Below are 12266 nucleotides of genomic sequence, written 5' to 3'. Positions count from 1 at the left end.
GTGTTTATGTGACCATCACTTATTTGCACTGTATGTGCCAGCAATGCCCCTCTGCAATGCACATTTCTTGCATTTAATTTCCCTGCTTTTTATCTTTAAGGAGAAAAAAAAAAGGAGAAGGAAATAGGAGAAATAGAAAAGTAGGAAAAAGAAAAAAGTGTAGGATCTGCAGAGTACTTCTCTCTGGGTTTATAAATTGTCTGGTATGTGGATGAAGTTACACTTGGTGAAATGCATGTTTCATACAACTATACTGCTCTAGTTCTATGAAACACAATTTATGGACTATGTACTTCGTGCAGGAGACCCCTTCAACTGGAAGGGGTAAAAGCTTCCTGGATCTCCTCACAAATCAAAGAGAAGATTCCCAGATTTCTTCACAAGGCCCCATGGAGTATTCTTCTCCATGGTATCCAGTATCTTGGAGAGGTTAAAGGGATAATCAAGATCATGGATGGGAAGGGAAGTAGAGTCTCCTGACTGGTAACATTCTTTTTTTCTCTTTACGACTTTTTTACAAGGACCTCAACATTACTCTTTACCAGGCAGAAAAACCTCTGAAATCCTGAAGATGCCTGTACTTTGTTTTTGACATTTAAGGTCCCTATACCTCAAATACACACAGAATCATAGAATATTAGGGTTGGAAGAGACCTCAAGAGGTCATCTAGTCCAATCCCCTGCTCAAAGCAGGACCAACACCAACTAAATCATCCCAGCCAAGACTTTGTCAAGCCGGGCCTTAAAACCTCTAAGGATGGAGATTTCATCACCTCCCTAGGTAACCCATTTGAGTGCTTCACCACCCTCCTAGTGAAATAGTGTTTCCTCATATCCAACCTAGACCTCCCGCACTGCAACTTGAGACCCTTGCTTCTTGTTCTGTCATCTGCCACCACTGAGAATAGCCTAGCTCCATCCTCTTTGGAACCCCCCTTCAGGTACTTGAAGGCTGCTATCAAATCACCCATTACTCTTCTCTTCTGCGGACTATATAAGCCCAGTTCCCTCAGCCTCTCCTCATAAGTCATGTGCCCCAGCCCGCTAATTATTTTCATTGCCCTCCGCTGGACTCTCTCCAATTTGTCCACATCCCTTCTGTACTGGGGAGACCAAAACTGGACGCAATACCCCAGGTGTGGCCTAACCAGTGCCAAATAGAGGGGAATAATCACTTCCCTCGATCTGCTGGCAATGCTCCTACTAATACAGCCCAATATGTCCTTGGCCTTCTTAGCAACGAGGACACACTGCTGACTCTCATCCAGCTTCTCGTCCACTGTATTCCCCAGGTCCTTTTCTGCAGAACTGCTGCTTAGCCAGTTGGTCCCCAGCCTGTAGTGATGCATGGGATTCTTCCTTCCTAAGTGCAGGATTCTGCACTTGTCCTTGCTGAACCTCATCAGATTTATTTTGGCCCAATCCTCCAATTTGTCTAGGTCACTCTGGACCCTATCCCTACCCTCCAGCCTATCTACCTCTCCCCCCATCTTAGTGTCATCTGCGAACTTGCTTAGGGTACAATTAATCCCATCATCCAGATCATTGATAAAGATGTTGAACAAAACATGCATGTGCTTAATCTTACCTAATGGGACTAGTCACATGTTTATGTCTACACAGCCCGTGCTAGTGAGCCTTGCAGCATGGGTTGACAGACTTGGGCATGCACCAGACAGCTCTTTGAAGTTGTGGTTGGGTCTGGAACTCAGGCTGTGGAACTCATCCCCCTTCCTAGGCTTCAGAGCTTGGGCACCAGCCCAAGCTGCAAGTTCAAAGAGCTGGCTACATACCTATTTTTAGAGCTCTAGCATGAACCCTGCAAGCCCAATTCTGTTAACCCAGGTTGAGAAGCTCACTGCTGCAGGCTGTATAGATGTACCCATTGACTTCTATGAAACTACTTAATTAAGCACAAGCATAAGTGTATGCAGAATTGGGGTTTGATACTGTAGTATGTATTTAAAATGCAGTTCTGCGCTGAAAACTAATTTGCATTAAATAAAAAAATTGTAACAGCTTTTTACTGCTTTACATTGTACATCAACTGTATTTTAGAGACAATACAGGAGTCTACAGTGAAGTCAGAGTTTAAATAAGGATGGAGCTGGCTCATAGTTTGTTGCTAAATGAAGAAGCTTTGGCTCAAATCACAGAAGCAAAGAGGCCGGTCTTTATTTTTGAGTGGTTGCGATTTCTGGATAAAGTGCTTGTAGCTGCCAACAAGGTAACTTTATTTCTCACTCTAAAAATGTCATGTTAATTTCATACTCATGTAAAGGTACCAGATGGACATCCATAACAGTGGCAGTAGGATCTGGGAGCCAACCTTCAGCGTGACTGTAAGTAGGAAGTAGGCCCCTGTGTAAATCATGATTTCATGTAATGTACAGAAATCATGAAAATGCCTGCAACCATGGTTTTTTTTTTTTTTTAAAGGTAAAAGGAAAAATGTCCTACAAGAAAGTCTTTAATACTAAAAAAAAAAAAAAAAAAAAAAAAACCTTAGCTAGTCAATTTCAAGGACAGGATGAATTTTCCAAATAGTGTTAGTCAATTTCAAAGATGAAATGACACCTTGGTATTGACTGACATTACTTGTGAAATTCATTTAGTTCTTAAAATTGACTAATGATACTTGTAAAACGAATTCCATGCAAACGTCATAAAATTCAGTAATTTGCCATTTACAGTGTCCTGAATTTTCTAAAATAAAATAAATTGTGATTTATACTGCGCCCTAACTATAAGTGCATACATTTGGAAGTTTATATATCTTATAGTTTTGTAAATACCTGTGCTTATTATTTTGCTTGTTGTTACATGTGCTCAGTCTGAAATGATAGATTTACAAACTACAATACTCAGTAGGATCTACAGTTCTTCGGTAATATATATACCTTGGTAAGTTTAGCTCTTCTCTTCCAGTGCGGGACCTTTTAATGATGAGGAAAAAGAGGTGGAAAATGGCAAAGGAGGATAGTCCTTGGAGCTTAAAGGACCCTCTGTGAAGTAATATTGTATTAATAAATGATATATGATAGAAATAGTAAGGACTCAACAATAGCAACCACTTGTATATTTCCATTTAGCATTTATATGTGCAAGTGTTGAGTATAATATAGAGTATTTTAGATTGAAACATAAAACATCTCCCTCAAGGTTTATGGAAACTGGTAGAAATATTGAATTACATATGAATTGAAAGAACATAACAACATAAATTTTGTTCCTTTAACAGACAGATGTCAAGGAAAAACAAAAGAAGCTTGTGGAACAGCTAACTGGACTCATCAGCAGTTCCCCTGGGCCACCCACACGTAAATTACTGGCTAAAAATCTTGCGGCTCTCTATAGCATTGGCGATACATTTACTGTCTTTCAGACACTTGATAAGTGTAATGACATTATCAAGAATAAAGATGATACTGCTGCCTATTTACCGACCAAACTGTAAGTAAAATGTTGCCTTAAGAATGGGGAATGTTTGTTATAAATAAAGTATTTCATATCTCTACATTAATCTGTGTGTGTATGTATTTGTCTATTATATACATATGTATAGAATATAATAAAAATAAACGAGACCTAACAAGAGCAGGATTGGGAGCGTGGAGGGAAGGATTTAGAGCTAGCAAAGATTCATGTGGTTGTCTGGAGTTGAAGAGTCTTTCCTCCAGGTAAGGAAATGACTCCTACTGTGGGCTAATTTTTACATGTTTATGTTATCCAGAGGAAAGCTAATGCCTGACAGAATAACAAATGGACAAATTCCTTTACTTGGATTTTCTCAGATATTTACAGGCACATTCTGATCCCCAAATTAAAAGGTGCATGGAACCTTGCAGGCTAAACCCTAACATGGACTTTATATTTCAAGAGATAATTGTTAATGTTTGGCACTCTTCAGAAAGAGTGTTCACTGTTTGTTTGTATTCATCTACTGTAGCATACAGGGTGTGTCTCTTGAATAAGTAATCTCTGTGCTCTGTGTGTGTTTAGCTTCAGCTCACATTTCAGGTATCCTAGCACAGTGTCTCTCAACCTTTTTGATAACAGCGACTGGCTTGCTGCCTTCCTAAACTGTGTCAGCGCGATCTCAGGGACCCCCCCCCGGTCCAAGGACTGGTCGTTGAGAAACACTGTCCTAGCAGTCTCACTGGTAGGAAATACTAGTTAAGGTTGTAAAACCATTTCTATAATAACCCTTTGGTTTTACATACTCAACTGTCTGAAATATTGACCCTTTGGGCTGAAACTCTCCTTGCTTCATTTATGCCTTTTTTTAAATGGGAAATGTTGAGCAGAATAGTTTTTATTATGAATTCCCAAACATATTACTTTCCCCGCTTAAAGAATATCCCAACAGCCTTTTTTTCCCATTCAGGTTATTCAAAACCAGCTGCACTTTGAAATGGCAGACTTTTTATGTAAGGTGGCCTTCATGAGGAGTTACGTGCTTTGATCAGTTTGAAATGAAGAGCTGGTTGGATAATAAGGCTATACGTGATTTGAAAAATTATTGTTGAGCATTCTCAATTGTATCTGTTTAAAAACTTTCAGCTAAGAAAGCCTTGTCCCTTTGTGATATCAGTTTACGCATTCTCGGGGGCCTGGGATGCACAGGAGCTGCTTCTGTCAAGCTGCAGCTGGAACTATTTATATGTCTAATTGAAACACAGAATTGCTTAAAATCCTTTCTGCCTCAACTCTCTTCTTTCCCCCTCCAAAAAATGAAACAAAACAAAAAACCCCACTCCAACCAACCAAGTTATTCTAGTACCTGAACATCAGGAAAAGGAAAAATGCGAGTGCAAAAAATTGACTGACCCAATGATTTTAGCGTATCTAAATTTAACTGCATTGTACAACATTGTACACATTTTGAGTTTTTATGTAAAAACAAAACAAAACCAAAAAAAACTTCTTTCTTTTTTCAATTGTCAGGACACGTATATCAAAAAGTAAGGAATGTACTGCTGACCTTTAACAGTTTTCTGCTGTCTGGCTGAAGACCGTTTTCTGCAACCATTTAAAGCCTTAATCCTGCAAAGATTTAATTATATGCTTAATTTTACACAGGATTAGGGCCTAAGGAAAAATCCTGCCAATGGATCAACCCAGAAGCATCCCTGTTCCCATGCAAACCCCACGTAGCTGATCACTCTATTTTCGCTATCTAGGTTGAGTGAAATATAGAGAAACAACCAACATAACCACTGAATAATAAATAGATTTTTAGTAATAGAAGAAGATTAACAACATAGTGTACATTTAAAAATAAATTTCCTTAACTCCTAGTTTGATGCTCTCCATTTAAGTTGTATGTTAAACGTTGACAAAGAGGTTACTAAGGGACATCTTGTCTTTGTAGGGCTGCAGTGGCATGTGTTGGAGCTTTTTATGAGAAAATGGGCAGGATGCTGGGCAGTTCTTTTCCAGAAACAGTTAATAATCTCTTAAAGTCTCTGAAAAATGCAGAGGTAAGTTACAGGGGCATTTTAGGTCTATACATTTAGGGATTTTTTTTAAAGCCCAAAGTATGTTTTTTTAATTAGCGTCTTCATTGCTTTTCACTGAACTGGGCAAACAGTTACTGTCTATATGGTTCATATCAGTATAAAGATATACATATAGTTGTACTATGTAAGTGGCTTAAAATTTTGGCATGTGACTATTATAGCAGTCACTTAGTTGCGATTGCAACCGTTAAAGCTGCACAATGGTTTCAAATACTGTTATAGCCCTTGTAACAGGGTGCTGGTCCTGCGTCGCATGTACATGTCCTTGCACCCTGGTTCAATGCTCAGTCCTTTAAGACTGAGGGGACTGAGTTCAGGGAGCACATGACAAGAGTCCTATGATTCTAAGACCATGTCTACACTACAAAATTTAAGTCAACCTAACTTATGTTGGCATATAGTCGCTGCAGTAATTACATCGCTTGTGTGTGTCTACACTTTGCTCCTTGTGTTGGCAGTGCATGTCCTCACCAGGAGCACTTGTACTGATTGTACTGTCAATATGGGATGGCTTCTTAAAGCCAGTAAATTGTGGGACGGCTTCTTAAAGCCAGTAAGAGTCGATATAAGCAACAGTGTCTACACTGACACAGTGTCAACCTAACTACATCAACACTGACGCTACACCTTTCATGGAGATGGAGTTATTAAGTTGGTGTAGCGGGGCAGTTACATTGGCGGGAGTGAAATTTTAGTGTAGATGCTTACATAGGTTGGTGTAGGCTGCCTTGTGTCAACCTAACTCTGTAGTGTAGACAGGCCTAAGTTGCAAGCAGCTGCTGCTATAAACAGGAGGTCTATTCTACTACTGAGGACCCAGGGTCAGGGAAGGACCTGGGAAAGGCTCTCCATAGCAGACAGGAAGGGCTATCTTGCTGGAGAAGGATGTGTCCTTTCCCCTTTCCAGCTGGCAGAAAGTGGAAAAGTATCTATTCTCAAGTGTTTTGTATGTATTTGAACCTTTGTGTCTTCTGTTGATTAGTAAACCTGACCCTGAAGAAAGGGATATGGACCTAAGCCTGAGTACATAGGGTTTATTTGGACTGTGCTGGCTGCTGAATCTGCCCCCTGGCAAACAGTCTTGTATTGAGTTGGACTAACAGAAAAAAACTTTTCAACTGAGGCTATTGTGTTTGCTGTCACCTTAATGTTTTTTTTTTGGGGGGGGGGGGGGGGGGGGGGGGAGGGGAGGGGAGAGAAATTTGAGCTCATTTTGTTGAACTCTTTGAGTTTTTAAATGTTTAACAAACACTGTTTCCTAGTCTTACAGCTATTTATTTTTCATGAAAAACACAGAACAAAATAGTCTGTCAGTGTTCCCTTTAATTTTTCCCACCCATGCGCTGTATGAATTTTGTTATGTGCACCAATATGAAGGTGATGTGTGACACATCACAGGTTGGGGCCCGGGCTAGGTAGAGGCCAGAGGAGGTGCGCCCCTCCCCCAGCACGTTCCCAGGCAGGTTCCCTGGGTGCCTGCGCAGCGGTAAATAGGCTGCTGCGTGGTCATGCAGCTTACAGGGAACTTAGGTCTCTGCCCCAAAGAGCTTACAGTCTAAGTGAAACATTCCATGCTCTCATTGAGGAATAGTAATTTTGCTAGACTCCAAAAAAAAATAAAAATAAATAAAATAAAATCATTCTGATGTCACAGTTGTCATAGACTGAAGTTTGGATACTGAATGTGCCAAGTACAAAATTACACACTTAAGAAAAGATGCATGTGTGTGCAGCTAGTTAAATGTGTATCGGCTGCAGGTGCTTGGGACGACATTCAGAGTGGGGCAGCAGTCTGTGTCCTGCGCTGGCATTTCGGCAGCAGCTCCACCGCTGTTGTGGTGGCGACTGCTTGGGGTGGCAAAATTGGTAGAGCTGCCCCGATTGGCTGGTTGAAAGCTTTGCAGACGGAGCTTATGAACTATGTAAACCAAATAGTTCTAGATTTTTTTCCCCCCCTTTTTTTTCCTTGTTAATATAGCTGAGAAATAAAATGCAAAAAATTAAACTAGAAGATTGAATGCAACGTTAAGATTTCACAATTAGAATAGCAGCGTCTACGTATGTACTATTTTCTATTCCTGTTTCATATTGAAAGCATAGATGCTGGAACTAGGGCTGTGGGGGGTGCTGCAGAACCCTTTGGCTTGAAGTGATTTCCATCATACACAGGGCTTACAATTTGGTTCAATGGTTCTCAGCACCCCCATTTTACAAATTGTTCCAGCACCCCTGATTGAAAGTGCACTTTAATGCATATGTTTATTACTATACATATACACCTCTACCCTGATATAACGTGGTCCGATATAACACGAATTCAGATATAATGCGGTAAAGCAGCGCTCCGGGGAGTGGGGCTGCTTTACCTCGTTATATCCGAATTCATGTTACTGCAAGCGGTTCCTCTGCATCCCGCCCCTTACTTGCTGCGGCCCCCCGGCCCCAGCTCACCTCCGCGTCCTCCCATGAGTGCGCCGCAGCTCTGATTCTCCTCCCTCCCAGGCTCACACGAGCTGCGGCGCGCTCGTGGGAGGAGGCGAGCTGGGACTGGGGGGGCGCAGAGGAACCGCTCCCCACCCCAGCTCACCTCCACCTCCTCCCCTGAGCGCGCCACTACCGCTCCACTTTTTCTCCCCCCCCTTCCTTCCTTCCTTCCTTCCTTCCTTCCAGGCTTCCCGCACCAAACAGCTGATTGGCGCGGCAAGCCTGGAAGGAAGGGACGGAGGGACCGGGGGGGTGGGGAAAAGCGGAGCGGCGGCGGCGCGCTCAGGGAAGGAGGTGGAGTTAGAGCAGAGGTGAGCTGGGGCGGGGAGCGGTTCCTCTCCCTACCCCGATATAACGTGGTCTTACCTATAAGACGGTAAGATTTTTTGGCTCCCGAGGACCGCGTTATATCGGGGTAGAAGTGTACCTAGTACTTGAAGTAGATTGAAACAGCAGAGGGAGCTCTCGCTACACCAGCCAGGAAGGACAGGGGGCTCTCCCTATACTTCGAGCATATACATGTGCCATATGGCCTATAACAACTGAGACCATTTTACATATTTAAATGTAACATTTGCTACTACATGAACACTACACAATAATTTCATGTTATTTGTTCAGCCTCTAGCTATCTTAAGCGGTTTTATTGAATTGATGAGTTTGTACCATCTATGCACACCAATATGTGCAGTTACAAAAAGAGAAGGTGATACAACTATAGAGCTGATATTTGGGGTACAAATAACTGTGAAGAGCTGTTGATTGTGAATTGGTTTTTTTTTTTTTTTTACCCTTCGCTTTCTTTTCACGTATGCAGTCTCAGGGCCGAAGTGAAATATTAATGAGTTTACAGAAAGTTCTAAATGGATTGGGTGGTGCAGCAGCTTCATGCCACCGTGATATTTATAAGAATGCACGATCTCTGCTAACAGATAGATCTATGGCTGTACGATGTGCAGTAGCTAAGGTAGGTAAATTTTTTTATAAGGTTTAAAAATCCAATATTCTTTGTGTTCTGGATGCTAAGTTCCTTATAGTTGGGCTTGCTGCATGTTCTTTTTATTGTATAGTGTGGTACATTTCTGAAATCATAGCACTAGGTGCTATTTGAATACAAAATTGATAGCAACAAAGTGAGTTATAGGGAAAATGGCAAATTTTGCTTTTGATTTTATACTGATGATTTTCAGTCTGCAGGAATAAGGACAGAGGTGAAAGTGGGCTGGTACGGTGTACTGGTAAGAAGTGGCCACCGGTATTGGCCCGTACACAGACGACGTTAAAGTGCTGCTGCGGCAGTGCTTTAACATTGCTGCCCTTTTGGAGGGGTAGCTGCCACGGGGCCCGGCGATTTAAAAGGGGCTGGGGCTCCCAACCACAGTGGTCGGAGCCCCAGGCCCTTTAAATTGCTGCCAGAGCCCCAGGTGGCGTGTGCCGGGCAGTGTGGAAAGGCTGGCTTGGGGAGGCTGACCTGCAGCCCCGCCCCTTCCGTCTGAGGCCCCACCCCTTGCAGGGGCCCGGAGCCGGGCCCCCGTAACAGTATGTCTTTTATATTACTTTCACCCCTGAATAAGGAGGTTGGTGTCGTGAGGAATATTTGTTCACTGTGCCATGGTGCCTTTTCTGTACTTCCATAAACTCTGATGTTTGTGTGTTTCAGTTAGATTGTAATTAATGTGATGAGTAACAATCCACTTTATTTTTTTGTTTAGCGGTAAATAATTAGTGGTGCTGGGGGGGGAAGCTTTTTTTTTTTTAATCCCGGAGTTATAGGAATTACACATGCAGAATTGATCTCTACAGTACGCTTCTTAGTGCCTTGTCCAGTCTAGCTTTAAATGTTCCAAGTAATTGGCCTTCTACCTCTTCCCTTAAGAGACAATTCCACTTTTTAATAGATCAACATGTTAAGTTTTTTTCTTATAGTTCCTGATATTCAGCTACATTTTTTTTTTAAATTTTATCTTTCTTTATACTTTTGTTCCATCTTAAATTCCTGTCCTCTGATGTTTACATCCTACAAATATTTCTTGATTGTTTTCAGGTCCCTTTTTCATTGTTGCTTGGTCAAGATACCCTATTTATGAATAATTCTTTTAATCTTTCCTCAAAAGCTAGTCTTTCCAGTTTTAGTCATTTAAACAAGGCACTAAAGATGTATTATAGGGAATAATGCTGCACAGGCAGGTAGATGAAGCAGATGATCTACTAGGTCTTTGTTCTGCTCTCTAAATCCAAGTTGGAGATAAGAAATTAAACTTCAGTTTAACTTTCGCACATTTCAACATCCAAACTTCATCACATATGTATGTTTGGAGTTCTAGATTTTATGGCAATCCTCAGACAAGGACCATTCCTACAATTGTACAATACTTGTTAAAGCCAGATATTTAACATGCAGTATATTAATTTTTCACTAGACTACTTTGTTTGACAAAATTACTCCAAATCAACAATGAAAATACACAAAAAGAACTAGTGCAAGCTTTGCCCACAGACTGGTGGAGAATATGGACGAGGTGGAGAGTTACACAAATTCTCAGCAAGAAGTCAGTCTGAGATGTTAAATCTCACTAGACTGGGGAGACTGTACACATTATGGATTTTGACATGTAGAATAGGATAATATTTCTTTCCGGAAGGCCTCTGTCAGCTGTGACTAGCACATTCTGCTCAGTTTACAGTATCAGAGGTCCTTTGACTCTTGGATCTGTCTTCATCTCTTAGGTGTCCCTTACAGTCTTGTACACAAAGGAGGCTGAAAGTGTGGTTTACTTCAGATATTTCAAGGCTAGTTGCATAGGCGCCAACTTCTCTTGGAGCTGGTGGGTGCTCGTGCCGCCCCGACTCTGTCCCTGCCCCACCCCATTCCAACTCCTTCCCCAAATCCCTGCCCTGGCCCTGCCTCTTCCCTGCCTCCTCTCCTGAGTGTGCCACGTTCCTGCTCTTCCCCCCTCCCTCCCAGAGCTTATTACGCCATGAAACAACTGGGTTGCGGTGGCAAGTGCTGGGAGGAGAAGCAGGGACGGCGAGCTCCGGGGAGGAGGCGGAGGTGAGCTGGGGCAGGAGGGCGGGGTGGGGAGGGGAGCTTGACTGCCGGTGGGTGCAGAGCACCCACCAATTTTTCCCTTTGGGTGCTCCAGCCCTGGAGCACGCACGGAGTCAGCGCCTATGGCTAGTTGAGTATATTAAAACAAAAGAGGTGCCATGCTTTTGAAGTTTTTGCATAATCCCATGGTTTTTCTTCAGTGGTTACTCCAGCCAAGTTATCTGGGGTTTAATGGGAGAGACAAAAACAAAAAGCCAATCAGAAGTGGTTAGTATTAACATGTCTGCCAAATAAACCTAATGCTTAGGCTTAATGACAGAAGGGAAAAGTAGGTTGTAGTAGTACTCTATTATTCTTATTTTCCTACAGTGCCTACTGGAACTACAGAATGAAGCTGTATTTATGTGGACTGCAGAGCTAGAAAACGTAGCAACGCTCTGCTTTAAAGCACTGGAAAACTCAAATTATGGTGTACGAGTTGCAGTGTCGAATCTTTTGGGGACGGTCATGGCTACAGCGTTGATACCAAAACAAGCAACAGGTATTGCATTATATGAGCACATGGCATGGTGTGGTGTTGTTTCAGTTTGTGGATGGTTTGTTGTTTTTTGGTAGACTTAAATTTTAAAATGAATAAACTAAAATGAGTGAAGTCTGTGGATTTCCTATTAAATTCCCATAAGGAGATAAAGGCAGTAGTTTTAGTTTTAACTTACAAAAAGGTAATTCACCTGGCATAAAACATGAAAACAAAACTGTGAACAAAAGCACAATAGCTAAGATTCAACTATGATTCCTCAAGACTAGCGTTATACATGCAGATCTCCAACTTATTCCCACCCATCACTAGAGCTCCATATCTGAAACGGAGGTCTCAGAAGTCATGGATTCCGTGACCTTCCGCAACCTCTATGACTTCTGCAGGGGCCAGTGTGGCTGACCCCACAGCTGCCCAAGCAGCTGGCTCTGGGGTCAGCTGATCAGGTGGCCACCGGCAGTGGTCCTGGGGCGGCTGGAGCAGCTGCAGTCTGCGGCCCCAGGCAGCGGTCTCCGGGCAGCCGGCCGGAGCAGCGGTGGTCTGCGGCCCCTGGCATCTGGTGCCGCTGGCCCTGGATGGCCCCCCAGCCATGTCCTGGACTCCCCCCGTCAGCTGCGGCCTTCCAGCGCCACCCCACCCTCTCCCCCAAGATTTAATCACAGGTATTTTTCGT

The 12266-nt window shown here is 42.6% G+C and overlaps 1 protein-coding gene across 17 annotated transcripts in view; it reads left to right on the top strand.

Annotated features, from left to right (window-relative positions):
• Nucleotides 1–12266, top strand: part of HEATR5B (HEAT repeat containing 5B) — a 93525-nt gene that overhangs the window by 2852 nt on the left and 78407 nt on the right. For 7 of the 17 annotated variants that reach the window (XM_043543405.1, XM_037895426.2, XM_037895425.2 and 4 more), the window contains exons 2-6: nucleotides 2059–2227; nucleotides 3242–3453; nucleotides 5375–5483; nucleotides 8824–8973; nucleotides 11425–11596. In XM_043543405.1, the coding sequence (XP_043399340.1) occupies nucleotides 2102–2227; nucleotides 3242–3453; nucleotides 5375–5483; nucleotides 8824–8973; nucleotides 11425–11596 (769 nt within the window). In that variant the 5' untranslated portion in view covers nucleotides 2059–2101. Of the gene's footprint in view, nucleotides 1–214; nucleotides 484–1493; nucleotides 2228–2281; nucleotides 2343–3241; nucleotides 3454–5374; nucleotides 5484–8823; nucleotides 8974–11424; nucleotides 11597–12266 lie in introns of those variants that run through there. The other 10 variants (XM_043543401.1, XM_043543402.1, XM_043543406.1 and 7 more) reach the window with 4 other exon arrangements.

This window comes from Chelonia mydas, chromosome 3, assembly GCF_015237465.2.
Source record: "Chelonia mydas isolate rCheMyd1 chromosome 3, rCheMyd1.pri.v2, whole genome shotgun sequence".
Taxonomy (NCBI): domain Eukaryota; kingdom Metazoa; phylum Chordata; order Testudines; family Cheloniidae; genus Chelonia; species Chelonia mydas.
Note: the sequence above shows the minus strand (reverse complement) of the source record. Positions and strands in the feature narration are given on the sequence as shown.